The sequence below is a fragment of the Ursus arctos genome, unplaced genomic scaffold (genome assembly GCF_023065955.2).
Source record: "Ursus arctos isolate Adak ecotype North America unplaced genomic scaffold, UrsArc2.0 scaffold_4, whole genome shotgun sequence".
Classification (NCBI taxonomy): Eukaryota; Metazoa; Chordata; class Mammalia; order Carnivora; family Ursidae; genus Ursus; species Ursus arctos.
The window spans coordinates 24728945-24745455 of record NW_026623056.1 but is presented as its reverse complement, the minus strand read 5'-3'; the positions used below and the strand labels follow the sequence as shown (position 1 = coordinate 24745455).

At 45.0% G+C, this 16511-nt stretch overlaps 1 protein-coding gene across 1 annotated transcript in view; it reads left to right on the top strand.

Annotated features, from left to right (window-relative positions):
* The window catches only part of LOC113253436 (uncharacterized), a 147803-nt gene extending 134819 nt beyond the window's left edge, over positions 1-12984 (top strand). The window contains exon 7 of the mRNA XM_057306610.1: positions 12607-12984. Coding sequence (XP_057162593.1) covers positions 12607-12915 — 309 coding nt within the window. The 3' untranslated portion in view covers positions 12916-12984. The remainder of the gene's footprint in view (positions 1-12606) is intronic.
* The last annotated feature ends 3527 nt before the right edge of the window (positions 12985-16511 follow it).

Below are 16511 nucleotides of genomic sequence, written 5' to 3'. Positions count from 1 at the left end.
AGCTAGACACTCAGAGTGGAAAGAGGACCTTTTTAAAAGAAATGCTTTCCTTTTTATTTAACAAAGTAAACAGTGAGGAGCATCTTTAATATTTGCAAAAGCTTCAAAAAAATCTCACCAGTTAGAGACACAAGAGGGGACTAGTCATCAGGGCTGGGATCTCTCTTCTATTATGGGATGGCTTGGGATTTAAATCCTATATACCTGAGTTTTATCTGGTTGCAAATGTCCCAAACAATAGGGTTTCCACAGTTTCTTCATGGATATTTTGTTTAATATTCTCAAAGATGTCTGGGACGCACTCTTGACACCCTGTCTTTTCCTCAAAAAAAAAAAAGTAACTATTTTGTCTTTATTTATTTATTTATTTATTTATTTATTTTTTAAAGATTTTATTTATTTATTTGACAGAGATAGAGACAGCCAGCGAGAGAGGCAACAGGAGCCCGATGTGGGGTTTGATACCATAACGCCAGGATCAGGCCCTGAGCCGAAGGCAGACGCTTAACAACTGCGCCACCCAGGCGCCCCCTATTTTGTCTTTAAATTTAATCCTTTTAAAAACTGCTCAAGTTGCCAGAAACTAATATAACACCGTATGTTAATTATACTTGAATTTAAAAAAATTAATTTAAAAAATGGTTCCAATTATAGATCTTAAAAATTAACTGCTCTTTTTTGGATAACCATGTTGGCATCCCCACCTCCTTCCCCCATCCTCCCCCAACTCAAGGGCATAGTTTTGCTTTCCCTTTTTTTGAACATACGGAAGAAGTATTATTTTTTCTCTTAATTCTTTTGAAGGTATTATTTGTCTTTTATACTGTCATCTAGGCTTCTCTTATATGTGTGTGTTTATAGCAATTTTTAATTGGCCTAAATACCATCATTTTCAGCTTATCTACCTGTTGTAGAGTCTTCATGATGATTTTCTCTGGTCAAACCAAACCAAACTAAACACAAATCGAATCAGAACCCACTCTAAACAAGACAACAAAACCATCCCTGTGGTTCTCAGGCGATAACTAAAGTTATTTCTTCCTGTGTGTGTGTTTTTTTAAATATACCTGTTCACACATATACATATGGCATGTAGACATGTATGAGTGTATATTTATCAGATTTCATTTCAAATTTTACTTCAAAAGATGCTTCAGTCCTATTAGGTAAATCTTGACTGAAAAAATTTTAAAAAATATGTGTACCTAGACATTCCTATCAAATCTTGATTCCACAAGCTCCACCTTATTTTGTTGATGTTATTTTTAAGAGAGAAGGCCATTTAATTAAAAAAATTCTTCTTTTCTTTCTTTTCTTCCTTGCTCCCTGCCCCCACCCCTGCGATTGTCTCCTAGGACCAGGAAGTTTATATGTCAACAGAAGCCGTAATCAGACCCCTGACCTCCTCTGGGCTTTCAACCCAGTGTTTCCACAGAGGGATTAACCCCAAATACCAACTTGCTCTCAGAGGCAAAATTGTTCCCGAGGCGGGCATCACCAAAGGGTTTTCTTCTCTCGGGGCTTTCACATTCACCCTGCAAATAAGGTCTTCTCAAAGGGAGGCTTAAAGGCAGCCGCTGGAAAGCAAATTGCCGGGCAGGCTGGAGCCGGGAGGGCTGCTCAGAAGGCTCTGGGCCCTCGAGAGCCTAGCCTGTCCTTCCCTGCCCTCGCAGTGGTCATAACCTTCCAGATCCTGGGGTGCTATGGGAAAGGGCCTGGCCGCCCGGTCGGATAGTACATGGCCCCGTGAGTGTCTGAGTGTGTGTGTGTGTGTGTGTGTGTGCTCCCATCTTTAGATTTACACACAAGGAGTCCTGCAGATGATGGGCTCAGGGCATCCGGGGAGGACGCAGGCAGGGAGGGGGCTCTGGGGGTGCGTGGGGATCAAGAGTTCCTTCTCAGGGGAGCTGTGAGCAATAAGAGCCGGGCCTGTTGTGAACCACAGCTGTGTGCCTACCCGGGAACGTTTGCAAGTCGTTCTGTTTTATTCTTCGCTGCAGGCCTTAGAATGTCCACTGAGGAGGGAACGCTTTGAACCGGGCATCAAGCTCTGGGCCGGATTCCAAGTCCGCTCTAAAAACAGTCGGAGCTACCCCCGGTCCCCTACTTGAGGGGCCGAATGGCTGAGAGCATGGCTCCCCACTTCTGCGCCGTCCCCCATGCTGTCAGCACTCCCCGCTCCAAGCCAAGGCACCCACAAAGGCAAAGCGCTTTTCTGATGGCAGGACATCCTCTCCCCACCCAGACCCCCAGCAATTTCTCCCCAGAGAGACAAAGCATCTTTATTTTAAAGGCTCCACGTAGCATGTCCAGAAATTTCTCCTGTTATTAAGGAGGGGGTGGGGCGGGGAAAGAGCCGATGAAGCTACTTACTTAATGGCTCCTAACAGCTGTGGAAAGTTTGATGCAGCAGGAGCACCCAGACAGAAAATTAAAAAACTAATAAAGTCCTCAGTGTGGGGGCGCTGGCATCAGGACAGCTTTACTTCTCCAGACACCTAATAAAGAGACATTCCGGGACACTCACTCATAAGGGGAGTCTGCAGGGGTCACGGAGAACAGTGGAAAGCGAGCCATGGAAACATAGCAGTCACTCACATCGCCGCGGGGAAGGTTCGTTTGCTTCTCCTCTTTTTCCCCCCTTTTCTCCATTTTAGAAAAATGACAGGGTGCTTAGGACCAAAAGGAAGACAAGAAAGAAAGAAAGAAAGAAAGAAAGAAAGAAAGAAAGAAAGAAGAAAGAAAGAAAAGAAGAAAGAAAGAAAGAAGGAAGGAAAGAAAGAAAGAAAAAGAAAAGAAAAAAGAAGGAAGGAAGGAAGGGAAGAAAGAAAGAAGATGAAAGAAAGAAGAGAAAGAAAGAAAAGAAAAGAAAGGAAAGGAAGGAAGACGGAAAGGAAGGAAGGAAGAGGAAAAAGGAAACAGGAGGCCCACTCTGGGAGCCCTGGTGTCTAAACCTCACTTTTATGGACAGAATGAGCATGAAACTGATGTTTGTCATTCTAGGCATTAGAGGGACAGGAGGTGATGGTCACCTTGGAGGGACCCATTGACACTGGGAGGGAGGTGGCTTGGCTTCTGCAGGAAGCAGAGAAACGGGGTTTGGGGGATCGAGGTTTATCCAGCTGGATTTTATGAAGCACCCCCCTCATGGCCGTTTTCTCCGTGGGTGTTTCCACTGCCATTGCTTTGTCATTTTGGCTCCGAGTGTCTTGGGGTCTGCTAGATTTGGGGGCAGTTGGTTGAAACGTCTGGCTTTAAGGGACATTTATGTTATTCTGTCTTCAGTCCCAAGTCAGGCTGTGTGTATCTGAAGAAAAAAGAAACGGTGAGTTTGGACAAGCAAGGCATCAGTCAGTTGGGGAGCTCTTCCATCGAGCTGGTGGTACCAGGCTTCTCACACAGAGAACGCTCCAGGACAAAAATTGGAATGGAGCAGCCTGTTAGGGAAAGAGAGTAAAGTGAGAGAAGTCAGACAGAGAAAGATAAATACCGTATGATCTCACTTATATGTGGAATCTTAAAAAACTGAACTCATAGAAAACAAAGAACAGATTGGCGGTTGCCAGGGGAAAATGAGTGAAAAAAGAAAAAAGAGAAAGAAAAGATCGTGAAAAGAAAGAGTTGGCTCCATTTTCTGATCTGATACGGATTGCACGTTTTTGAGAAGAGCTTGGGTTGACTCTCCCTGTCTGCACAGTATCCTGGCTGATCCGTGGGCTGGAGACCAGCGGCCCGGCAGTTCCCGGGGATCACCGCTGCCCAGCAGCGGTCACAACTGTGCAGTGTTCCGTTTGCTTTAGAAGAACAGGTTCACGTTGCGCTCATTTGTGCAGTGGCTTTTGCACGCAGGCCCGGAGCTGGTCCTCGCACCCGTTTCCCGAGGACTCCCAGTGTGACGGAAACAGGGCTGGAGAAAAGGGCCGTGGGCCCAGTCCCAGCCGGCTCGGCCACTCCTGGGCAGAGGTTGCTCGGAGGAACCACTTGGCTCCTGTGCGCCTCGGTGTCTTGTTTTGTAGGGGGAAGGGGTGGGAAGGGACGCGCGAGGCCCCTTCCAGCTCCCACATGCTGTGATTCCGTGAGCTTAGAAGGTTGGTCTCCTGGCTCTCCTGTGTCAGCAAGAGTGTTTTTCTTCTGGCTTCTCATGTAATTGTGGCTTGGCAGACACGGAGCGCCAGCCCTTGGGTGTGATGCCGGAGAGACTGGTGGTTATGTGAGTAAAATGAAATATGGGCTTTCGAACTTCTTAAGTCCAGAAACTCCTTCTTGGGCTTTTCTGTTACTTGGGGATTTTTTTCTTAAAAAAAAAAAAAAGTTTTTCTCCTATGAGGACAGTGTCACATTTCAGAAAAGAGAAGTGCTGTCACGGGGGTAGGCATGGGCTGGCTTCTGGTGGGTAAATCTCTCTGAGGGAGGCCTGGGAAGTTCTGATTTATTCTGGAAGGATCCGGACCGGTGTTTCTCAAATTTCAAAGTGTGTCAGGAGCACTTGAGGGTCTTGTTAAATCCAGATTCTGATTTAATCAGTGTGGGGTAGGGCATGGGTTTCTGCATTTCCAGTGAGCTCTCCGGAGCTGTTACTGCTGGCCCATGGGCGACACTGTAGACCTTCCCGGGAGTTCCTCCGGAGAGCCACAGATCTCACGGGCCGGGAACACTGCAGCCAGGGCCTCCATATTGGCGCTCTTCAGGCCTCTGGGTTTAGCTGAAGCCCAGAATAAACCTGCAAGGTCAACAGTTAACACAGAGCTTCCTGTCCCTCTGGAAGGTTGGTCTGCCACGCTGGCTGAGAAGCAGTCTTTATGTAGGTTTTCCCTTTGGCCTCCTGACCCTTGAGTAGGGTTTTTTTTCTCCCTCTCTGTTTCCAGCATTAGGAGAAGACAAATTGGACGGTGGGGTGAGGAAGAGCAAGGCGTCAATCAGAGCTACAGTGTAGAATTAAAAGAGCCCTGTACTCTGGCTCATTAACATTGTATTACTTAGCAAGTCTAGAACTAGTGTTTCAGCCAAATAAAGAGATGTAAATCATCTAATACACCTTTCTTAATTGAGCCGCACGCCAGGGGCACTTTCCTAATGGCATTATAGCACCAATTACCTCATTAGGAGAGAAGAGCTGCTTTTACGACAGGTTTTAGAAATTAAAATGCCGGAGGGATGTCCTTCAGGAGGACTCATCCTGGGCTGAGCTGGGGCCACAAGGGCACAGGATGGCCTGGGGCCTGAAAGCAGGGGGATGATTCCTGTCCGGTCTGCCCCCAGGCTTGGGGACGAGATCTGGATTCACTCTTCACTTGTTCATTGCTCAAGAGTGTAAGCCCCAGGGGCTCCCCTGCTTGAGTCCAAGTGACATTTCGCTGGGGAGGCTTTTGAGGAACTCGGGTTCCAGGGCCCCAGCCTGAGATTCTAACCCAGGAAGTCTGGCTGGGCTCCAGCCAAACCATGCTGGTAATAAGGTCCCCGGGCGGGAAGCTGGCAGATGCTATTTCTTCTGTAGAAATTGTAGAAAGGGTCCCAGCAACTTCGTCCAAAACCCAGCTGAGCGTATGCAGTTCCTCCATCACCTGGGGATTTCATCTTTCCAAGGAACAGATAAGATTTGCATGGGTTTGCTTCTTCAGACACAACGCGGCCATTTTTTTTCCCCTCTCTGCCCGCCTGACGTGCTGGGTTGGTGTGTGTGGTTGAGTGGCAGGGCAGGGTGGGTTTGATGGTGAGTTTGGATGCTTACTGGCTGTGTGAGATCAGAGAGGTCATTGTGCCCTTGGGGCTCCAGTTTCTTCAACCCCAACAGGGGAATGGTCAAGTGGGAACTGTACATTGTGAGGACGTGCTACTGATCAAGATGCCAATTGTCTTTTGGCAACTTCGTTCTCTTCTCTGTGAAAAGAGAATGTTGCACTCAAATACAAATTCGGGGAGTCTAGGTAGCAAGGGGGCTTCTCTTTCTGGCAGCTTTACATGTTTTCCTGCCCCGTGGTAACAAGAACTTGAACGTCCAGATTTTTATGTAAATATTGAATTTATAGCAATGGTTTTGTAGAGTGTTCCAGTTTCCTGGGTTGATGATTAATGTGGTTTTCTCAGAGTGAGTTGTGTCTCTCCTTCTAGTCCTGTTAATGCATGAAGGCTAAATGCTGTTTCTACTTTTCCCTCTACTGACACGCGGAAGAGGCCCCAGATGCGTTCTGTGTTACGCCTTAGGGCAGAAGAAGCACCAGCTGTTGATAGATATGTAGGGGGGCAAAACTGGGCTACAAAATGGAAATTTCCTAATTAGGACCAATTTCCTGATCCAAAACCTTTGTCAGTTTTACATAGTCTACGATGTCATGCGCAGAATTCTCTGTCTGGCTTTCCATGTCTCTGTCATCTGGCTTTCGTGGGCTTTGCTGCTCCTAAATCCTCTGCCAGTAACTTGAATCGTGTGGTTTTAACTGACTTTGGTAATGGTCACTCTCCCATCCACATTTCCAACCCAGATCCTGTTCTACATTTCCAGTAGCCTCCAAAGCATCTCCACTGGGCTATCTTGTCATTATTGCAAATTCGAAATGTCCTCATGTCCATCTATCAACTTTCCCTTCACCTCACTCCTCTTCCTGTCTCTATCATTTCTGTTCGTGGAAGCAGGATCTAGGCCTAGGGAACCAAAACTGGCTTGGAAGACCCTGAAACTCCTTGTTCTATCATCTGATCTTTCACAGGACCCGTGGCTTTGAAATATCTCAGAGAAATCTTTTCCAGTTCTTATAGCCCATACCATTTCTTCTTCCTCTAAATCAACGGCGGAAACCTCTCTAGACTTTATAGCTCCTGAGTCTTGCTAGATCTCCCATGTAGAGAATCCTTGTTGGCAGCACATATGCAGATGGGGTTTGTAGACAACATAGGCCAAGTGTCAAATGCACATATGTGATACCAAAGAAGCTTGCGTGTGGTATGCTTTCATTAAGAAAAATATAGCTTCTAGAATGAGCAAAGTTATTGTCCCAATCAACTGTACACTGATTGAAACATACCTGGGGTGCTTCCTCACTTACTGTTATATTACTGTATGTATATTGCCTTTCTGAGCCGTCATGTCAAAGACATGGTCTTAAAGGTTCCTGTTACTATTACATTTCTATCAATTTTCCTCTGAATGCCTAAGAATTCTTGTTTTATTTATTTTTATTGTATATTATGTGGCATATAAAGGTTCATGACAGTTATGTTTTCTTTATGAGTTGCTCACCTTGTCAGGATTTATCTAAATTTCATGTAAGCTTTTCATTTAAGTCCTACTTGGATGGAAAACATTGTGATTCTGATTTCTCTATAGATTAGGTGTTTACATGTATGATATATTTGCTAGCTTACCTTTCCTTATTCTGATACTTTCCTTTCTTTGTTCTAGGTGCTGTCTTGGGATAGCATATTGGTAGATTTAGTTTTTCAAATATAGGAGTTTAAGCCATCTATATTTATTGTCATGGTTACTCTGTTAGTTTTTACTTAAGTCAAGTTGCTTATGCTTTCTGTTTTTTAAAGTACTTTGTGCTCTTTGCTTATTTATTATTTATTTATTTATTTTTTGCAATGTCATTTGTTTTTTCTTTTCCCTTTTTCCCAGTAGTGATAGGGAATGTACAGGTCCTATTTTTAAATTCTATATGAATTACCTTGATAATTTAAAACATATATATAGGAACCTGCACATTTCCAATCACTGATTTTAAAAAATTCTACCTATCAACTGTCTCCTATGTAAGGTTAAGAAACAAACACACTGTTATTTCCCCTTTCTACACTATTTCACTCAGTTCCCTATTTTTATTTATTTAATCTGGCATTTTAGACCCAGGTATTACTTTTTTCTTCCAACATATTGTTTTATAAAAATTTTCAAACTACAGAAAGGTTGGGAGAAATCTACAGTGAACACTCATATACCCAGCATCTCATTTCCACTATTACCATTCTGTTTTGCTTGCTTTATCATGTATCTATCCATTCAACCCAACTTTTTAAAAAAATGTATTTTGAAGTAAATTGAAGATGTTGGAGTACTTTCCCCTAAATACATCAGCACAAATATCATTAACCAGAGTTTAATAATTGCTTGCAGATTTTCCCCCCTTTGATGTGAAATTTACAAACAATAAAAGAAATGTATATTCATTGAATTTTGATGACTGTATACCTGGTGTTATTTTTTAACATTATTTTCTTTTTAAATAATTATTGTTTATATTTAAAAACTCGTTTACAATGATACTTTTAAAATTACTTAGATTGGTATATGTAATTGCTTTTAGTCATCATCTTTGGGGGTCCATTTCATCAAAACTTCTCCATTCTTATTTTGATTCATTTCTCAATTGGCGGGAGTATGACTTAAGTATTTTTTTCAAAAAGGATGTGAGAGATGTACTTTTTAGGAGTCTCCACGTAGCTGAAAATTTTCCTACCTTTTCTTTAGACATGAATGACAACTTGGATGAATTTAGAATTCATGACTTGCAACTTTTACATTCAAAACTATAGGTGTGTCACTGTTGTCATCGGATGTTTGTTATAGGACTGAGGGCTAGCCTGTTTTTTTGTTTTGTTTTTTTGTTTCGTTTTTTTCCTGCCTGGATAATTGTGAAATTCTTCTCTTGTTCTTGAACTTGAATGTATCTTGTAGTTGAAGTCTTTGAGGTAATTTTGCTGGGTACTCAGTGAGATCTTTTGATCTGCAAATATGCATGTTTTATTCAGTTATGGCAGAGGTTGGTAGTGGTCCTCCAAATCCATATTTTCCTTCTTACTAACATAATTCTTGATTTTCATGCGGGCACATGGCTGCTTGGAATAGAAATTATATTGCCCAGACTGTTTTAAGTTTGGTGTTGCATTTCTGTCACAGGAGACTGATGGATCCTTATGGGTATATGAGCTCAGGAAAGTTTTCTTCTTATATATTTTTATTTATTTTGTTTGTTTAATTCTGTTCTCTCTCTCTTTTTCCCTAGGAGCGTCTCTGATCTATGATTTTTGTGTTATATGTTCTTTATGATAATTTTTCTCTCATCATTTAAATCACCTTGTCTTCTTCCTCCTCATTCCATGGCAGTTTTTCAAATTTCTTTACTGTGCCACTGATTTTGACTTTTTTGCAGTGCCCATTCTATTCTTCATTACTTTAAAAATTTTTTTTAAATTTTTAAAAAGATTTTATTTATTTATTTGAGAGAGACAGAGATAGCAACAGAGATAGTGAGAGCACAAGAAGAGGGAGAAGCAGGTCCCCCACTGAACAGGGAGTTGAATAAGGTGCTCCATCTCAGGACCCTGGAATCATGACCTGAGCTGAAGGCAGACTCTTAACCGACTGAGCCACCCAGGTGCCCCTTCTTTATTGGTTTTAATGAAAATTTTAATTAGCTATGGCTTTTTAAGTGTCTTTCATGCTCTTGTAAATTTTACCTCCTCTGAGCCAGCACGCTTGTCATTGCTGCCTCTGACCCTTACAAATTCACAATTGTAAGGGTGCCAGTAATGTTTGGTGGGGATCTCATAGGCTCCCTGCCATTTACTTCCTGTAAGCACTGCTGCTTCTTGGGAGGTGGAATTGGGAGATGCCCCTCAGTGTCTTCCTTGACCTGGTCCCATCTGCACCATGTTGGATGGGATGGAACCACACTTTCTACCATGTGGAAGCCATATCGTCCTGTACTTGTCCTTCCTTTCCCAAAAGGCTTTTCTTCTTTATTCTTCTCCGGGTCATTTCAGTGGGGACCTTGTGTAGAAGAAGTTGAACATTTAACTCTCATACCTTTTTACCCAGGATTCTGTAAAAGACATCTTTTAAAGTTCGTCGTATTGTGGGTGTATATATTGTATGCTATAAATTTGTTTAAAACAGCCCTTGTCTCTGTGGCAGGGGGTAGAAGTGGAAGAGCACAGGACCTAGAGTCCGAAGATGTGTGCATGGGCCTTGACTCAGTTTACCTACACACCATATGGTCCTGCTCACATGCTCTTCAGTTTACTCATCTGTACAGTGAGATTGGATTGAATGAGATCAAGTATTTGAAAGCATTTTTAAGTTTTTAAAAGCTAAAAAAAAATGTAAGAAATGGCAGTCATTCTTTTGGTGTTCTCTCTCTTTTTGCATCTCATAGGCTGGGCCCATGGTATGGAAGGTATTCAAAAAGTCCTTGTTGGTTAGTTATTTGGAATGAAAGTCCAGAAAATGCTAAAGAATGCCTAAGGAGACAAACAACAGTGACAGAGTAATTGAATTTATGATTCTACCTTTTTTGATATTTATTTTTATAAGCTTTCTTTGAACCTGTGCTATTTTCTGCCTAGAAAGTGCCAGATTTTAGCAACCACCTTCATACTTTCTCTCTGATCTCTCCTTCTAACCCTCACTATCTACTTTCCCCAACACTCAAAATTCGTTGTAAAAAGGTGTTCTTTTAAAGACTTTAAAAAAATAAATGTAATTATCTACAGCTCAGTATCACTTTTAAAGTTGTCCCTTGATACTTTCTGGAGGCTGCAAAATATATTTAATTCCCAAACATTCTTGGAAGTCATCCAGTAACTGCAGGCAGGGAGGGAATAGCCAGGGTACAGAGTGCTGGGGGATCGCACCATGAGTTGGCCAGTATCATTTATTATAGGCAATCCAGCAGGTGCGTAAATAACTCCTACTGGGAGGTTTTCCACTCAGCTTCCCAAAATGGCTCCATTTCAACATCCAGCAGTGACGCTGTATTCTCAGAATTGGATTAGCTAAGCACTGGGCAAGGTAAAATCTACTAGTATGATCCAAAGGAAAGGTTTGCTCCTCCATCAACAGCATTAGTATGAAATAGGCTTTTGTGCATTAAAAATGGTAGGATTCATCAGCTAATTGAAAAATACAGTTGTTTGAAGTTCTTTGAAATGTACAGACATACATTTCATGTTATGTGGTTCCATTCTGTATGTGTGGTTTTTGAGAACTGACTAAGTGTAAGACCCTGCACTGAGTGCTATGGAGGATAAAGAGATGAGTGAGACCACACCTTGGCTTTGGGAGTTCACACATTGCTTGGGAGACAGAGGCATACATATCATCTTATCACAGGACAGAGTGAGAAATCAGAAATGCAAGCAAAATGCTGTTGGGTTAGAGAGAAAAACTTGGAGGTGCCTCTTGGTAGGAAAAGAATTCAAAGTAGGCATTCGTGCATTCATTTATGGCACAATTATTGAATGCCAAGTTGGTTTCATGCACTATACCATGAACACATAAAGGGTCAGTTTTAGTTGTTTAATCATTTACAAAGAATGAAGTTCAACAGGCAGAAGAGGGAAGGGAGGGCATTACAGAGAGCAGGAGTTGAGTTGAGGCGTTGAAGGTGCATGGCAAGCCCAAGAAAGGGGGAGGTGCTGGGGCTGGCTCGGAGCCAGGATAAGGGCACGGGAGTGGGGGAGGGGGGAGCTGCAGTGAAGGTAAGGCTGGAAGATAGATCAGGGCAAAACTGCAGAGGTCTCTGAATGCCCAGTAAAGGAACAATGAATTTTACTTTTGAATCACATTTTTATAAATTGAGTCCTTCTAAGTTTACCAAGACTCTTTCCTCTTAGGTGTAGCAGTTGGAAGTCTACTGGCTTGGAATCAGACCAAAATTTGAATGTGAGCTGTGTCATTCATCAAATGAATAACTTTGGACCAGTCACTTAACCTTTCATCTGTGAAAATGGGGTTTGTTGAGATTAAGTGAGAAGAGACAGGTGAAGGCGCCAAGGACATTGCCCACCTTGAGGAAGTACTCCGTAAAGGCTAGCTTCTTCTCCTTCCCTCCCTCCCTTTCCCTCTTCTCCTCCTGTCTTCCCAGAGGAGGGCTTTGATGAAGAATGCATTTCATTAATATCACTGAGTCTCCAGCTTGGTTGCTAAGTTTTTTCTCAACTTTATCCCAGTGGTTCTTAGACCTGAGTGAGCATCAGAATCCTCTGGAAGGTTTGTTAAAACACAGATCGTCTGCCCCCACTCCAGAATTTCTGATTCAGTACGCCTGGGGTGGAGCCAGACTTCCCTTCTCTTTCCCTTCCCTTCCCTTCCCTTCCCTTCATCCCCTCCCCTCCCTTCCCTTTCCCTCCTCTCCACTCCTCCTCACCCTTTCTTTCTTTTCTTTCTTTCTTTCTTTCTTTCTTTCTTTCTTTCTTTCATTCAGAGAAAGCAGGTGTGTGTGTGTGTGTGTGTGTGTGTGTGTGTGTGTGTGTGAGCAGGGGGTGGGGCTGGGGCAAGGGGCAGAGGGAGAGGGAGAGAATCCCAAGCAGACTCTGTGCTGAGCGCAGAGCCTAACACGGCTTGATCCCACGACCCTGATACCATGACCTGAGCCCAAACCAAGGGCTGGACGCTCGACCGACCGAGCCACCCAGGTACCCCCAGACACTCTGCATTTCTAACGAGTTCCCAGACGCTGCTAATGCTGCCAACGGATCACACTTTGAGGGGCGCAGCTTTAGCATGTTTTACCATGAGGCAGACCCATTGTTTGCTCACCCAACTGCCATCTTTCCTGCCTGCTGAATTGATCTGGTAGCACAGAAAGATTCTTTGCTTTGTCTCTACCTCAGTGCCGGAAGATGTATAATGATGGGTCTACATCGGTCATGGCAATCTCAGCTCCCTTGGCCACTGATCAATCTGAAGATGGGAAGGTGCCCCACGGTGTCCAAAGAGATGCGAGGATGAATTGGCTGAGCAAGACTCACAAGGAGAAGGGCTTCTGCCCCTTGCCCATTTTTCCTGAATGTCTACGTGTTGCAGAAGCTACAGTGGTCGTCTTGGGACCGAGAGATGACAAGCATGAGAAGAGAACCAAAGTGGCAAGGATGTTAAGGCAGAAATACAGAAAGAACCTGGATCTCCTAAGGCATGGCTGAAATTCATACCTTGAACTGCCTACCTTGACTTGTTCTTACGTGAGAAAAATATACTCTTGTTTATTGAAACCACTGTAATTCACTTGTTGTTACTTGCGGATACACTCTTAACTGATACAACCTACTACAGTCCTGTGCTGTTGGTGGCGTAGGTCATGTTGACCCCACGTGATAGATGGAGACCCCGAGGCTCGGGTAAATGAAGGTGACCTACAGTGGCAGAGCTTAGACTGCAGCTCAGGTTCCCTGCTTGTAAGTCCTTGGTATTCTCCAATGACCTATAGCTTCGCCCTTCTAATTAAACCTTCCTACTAATCTATAGATTCTTCTGTTTTCCCTTCTATTAAGGAAGAAGGAATTGGTAAGTCCCTATCTGTTCCGAGCTTTCCTTGTACCTCTGCTGTCAGCCACCTGGCTTCTGATTGTCATTATTCATTATTTAAGTGATTAATTCTGCCCACACTTCCTGAGCGGAGTTCGTCTGGTTTGGCACCTACTCAAAGTTTGGCACACTGGAGTAGGTCGAGGCTAATAAGCTCAGGGCTCTGTCGGAAAGGGCTCACCGTACGGAAATAAAGTTTGCACAGATTGGTGAATTATAACACAGCAATCAGGTGATATACATCTTCTAGGAAAAGAGCAGATAGGAGACCAAAGGTGCGAGGGAGGACTTCTAGCGGGAGAATCACAGAGGGCTTCATGGTGGGGGTGGCCCGTGCACTGGATTGTTAAAGACCCAGTGGGATTTGGGAATTTCGATGGAATCACGGACTGTGGGATGAAATATGGAGGAAACTCTCTCCACTCTGCTTGAGAGGCCAACAAACCCACCTGAGTTGGGAATAATATCAGCCGAGTCAAACCCTGTGATGACGATGTGAAGGGCCTCCAGTACTGGGATTTGTCCCACACAGCTCACTTGCAGAGGCTTGACAATCTTTTGTGCAGAGGTTTGTGTGGAATGGTTTGCACCTTTGCTGGAAGGGGGTTGAGCCATATCCTTCCGAGGGGTGGAGAAAAGCCCAGTTATCTGGCACTTGGGAGAATGTCTGTGGATTCCCTGCTCAGAAAGCTGGTGGGATGTGTTTATACAATGCTGTTTCTTTGGTGATAGCACAAAGGAGACAGGGGGAGAAGGGGGAGGAGGGGGATCAGACAGCAATAGCGCTCAGGACTCGAAACCAGTCCCTTCGACTTGTCCAAATGTACGTCGTGCTCCCCACCCCAAGTTACAAGCAGCTGAATTGAATTAAAAAACAGTCCCTCCTTTGCTGCGACCTGGCCTGCCAAATTCTCAGCTGGCGTGAGTTTTTATAGCTCTGTTATAAACCCCAAAAAGTGAGGCATATAATGGAAACATTGACATAACTTGAACTCCTCGGAGCGGCTTGTGCCACTCTAATTATCCTTACGTTTCATTGGCCCGGTTCTCGGTTCTCCCCTTGCTGCAGCGCCTGGGCCTAACCGTCCAGGGGGCTGGAGGTTTGAAGCTAGGCTTTGCTGGGGAATAATGAGATAGTGTCTGCTGGTGGGAAGCCCCCTGTGCCATACATACTAGCCCCTCCCTTTTCCCTTCCTTCCCTTGTTCTCCCCCCTGCCCCCGGCACCACCTCCCCCAACACCGCCCCCACCCCCCCAAAAAAAGGCAGAACAGTTCAGTTGGTTGTAAAAATTAATGAGTTCAGATACAGACTTGCCTTATTCCGGTCCGGCTGCGTAACCAGGGCGATTCCGACCAGCATTCTAGACGCTGACATCAGCCCCACGCCCCGGCACAATGCTGCTCCGTTTGATCTCAGAAACAGATCAGGCTCCTGGGCTTTATACATCCTGCTTCCTCCCTACGTAGACTCATTTTACTGCCCACCAGGAGAGCTCATCTCGACTGCTCTCCCCCTGGGCAGCCAACACCAGAGGATCAGGCTGTACAGCTGACTCTTCTTTTACCAGCTGGACACTTTGATCGAGTTTTCCGGGTGCTCTTGGAGGATCCACACCACACAGGTGCTGACAACTGGTGGAGGACGAGGGTGATAATGATTTCACCACTCCCCATTTGCATGGCACTTCGCGATTTTACACGCACATCGTGTTCTTGTCACTGTGGCCCAGGACCACCCCGCAGGGAGGTGGTCCCCCCCTCCCATTTTATAGTTGAGTCTGGGGGAGCCAGTGAGTGGATCACAGACAAGGTCCTTGACACCGAGTCCAGGGCTCATTCCATGGACTCAGGGTGTAGACCTCTTGGTTAGGTGCCAGACAAGGTAGATGTAGTTTCTGTTGATGAACGGAACTGGAAGAAAGCTCCATGGACCCACTTCCTGTCGTGCTAAAGGAGAGGGACAGTGACAAACCCACTGTAGGCTCTTCAAATGTGTATCATGGGGTTCTTCGTCCACCACCGCCCACCCCTCCTGCAGAATGCTTCTTCCTCCTCTGCTGGGCCAGGAATATTTACTTCCCGGGAGGACCAGACAGACCTCTTGCGTAGGGTGGTTCCAGAAGGACCAACTCTGAAGATGTGTCATAAGCAGTTCCCCAACGAGAGCTCAGGAGAGGCTCTAAAATAATGGCAAAGCTCTTCAGAAATAAAACATGGAAGCATGAACCTGGTTATAGGTAGAGCTCCATTCTGGAGTGTGGAGAAGTCTAACAGGGTAAACGTCTGAGCAAGGGTCAACCGAACAGGCCAGAGGTGCAGGGCCGCCATACAAAGCACCACAGACCGGGTGCTTAGACAACAGAAATGTATTCTCCCACAGTTCTAGAGGCTAGGAGTTTGAAATCCGGGTGTCCGCAGGGCCACGCTCCCTCTGACTTGGGGGAGAATCCTTCCTGGCCTCTTCCTCGCTGCTGGCGGTGGCCAGCCCTCATTGGCTTGACCCACATTACTCCAATCTCTCCCTCCGCCTCTGTCCTCGCATGGTGTCCTCCTCTTCTCGGAAGGACTTACAAGTGGTCGTAAGAATCCCTTATTCTTGTTTGGATTTGTACACGTGTGTCCGTACACATCCTAATTCGATCTGCATAGCAACCCGGCAAATGGCAAAGACTCATAATTCCCATTTTATAGGCAAAGAAATGGAAATGAGGAGGGGGATGCCCTCTGGTCAAGGCTGCCAGCATCTGGGACCCTCACTGACTCTCTTCCGTAACTCTTCTCCCTTGTCCCCATGAATGGTCTCAAAGAAGTTAACTAGCACACTGAAGGCCACAGCTGGCTTGGTGGTCCCAAAGCCCCCATGTATTCCACTCCATCTTGTCTTTGGTGCACTTTCAATGCAGCCCTCACCCTGATCTCTGGCCAGGGTGCCGGGAAGCGAGGCCAGCGAAGCCGCTCCCCCGAAGCCTCGGGAGCTCGGAAGCACAACCCTGAGGTCCTCGCTGTGGGGCTCGGGCTCGGCCCTCTGGTCATGCTCCGGCAGCAGACAGCCTGGCTCCCTTTCAAGTTGCTTCAACTCATGTTTATTATCGTCTTCCATCATTTCCAACTGTCTCTCGTCCCTTTCTTTTGCAGAGTACATAAACTCAGCGTGTTTAGCTTTTGAAAAAGATTTGCTGTGCAGTCTCATGGTACTTAAGTGGTTTAAAATGTA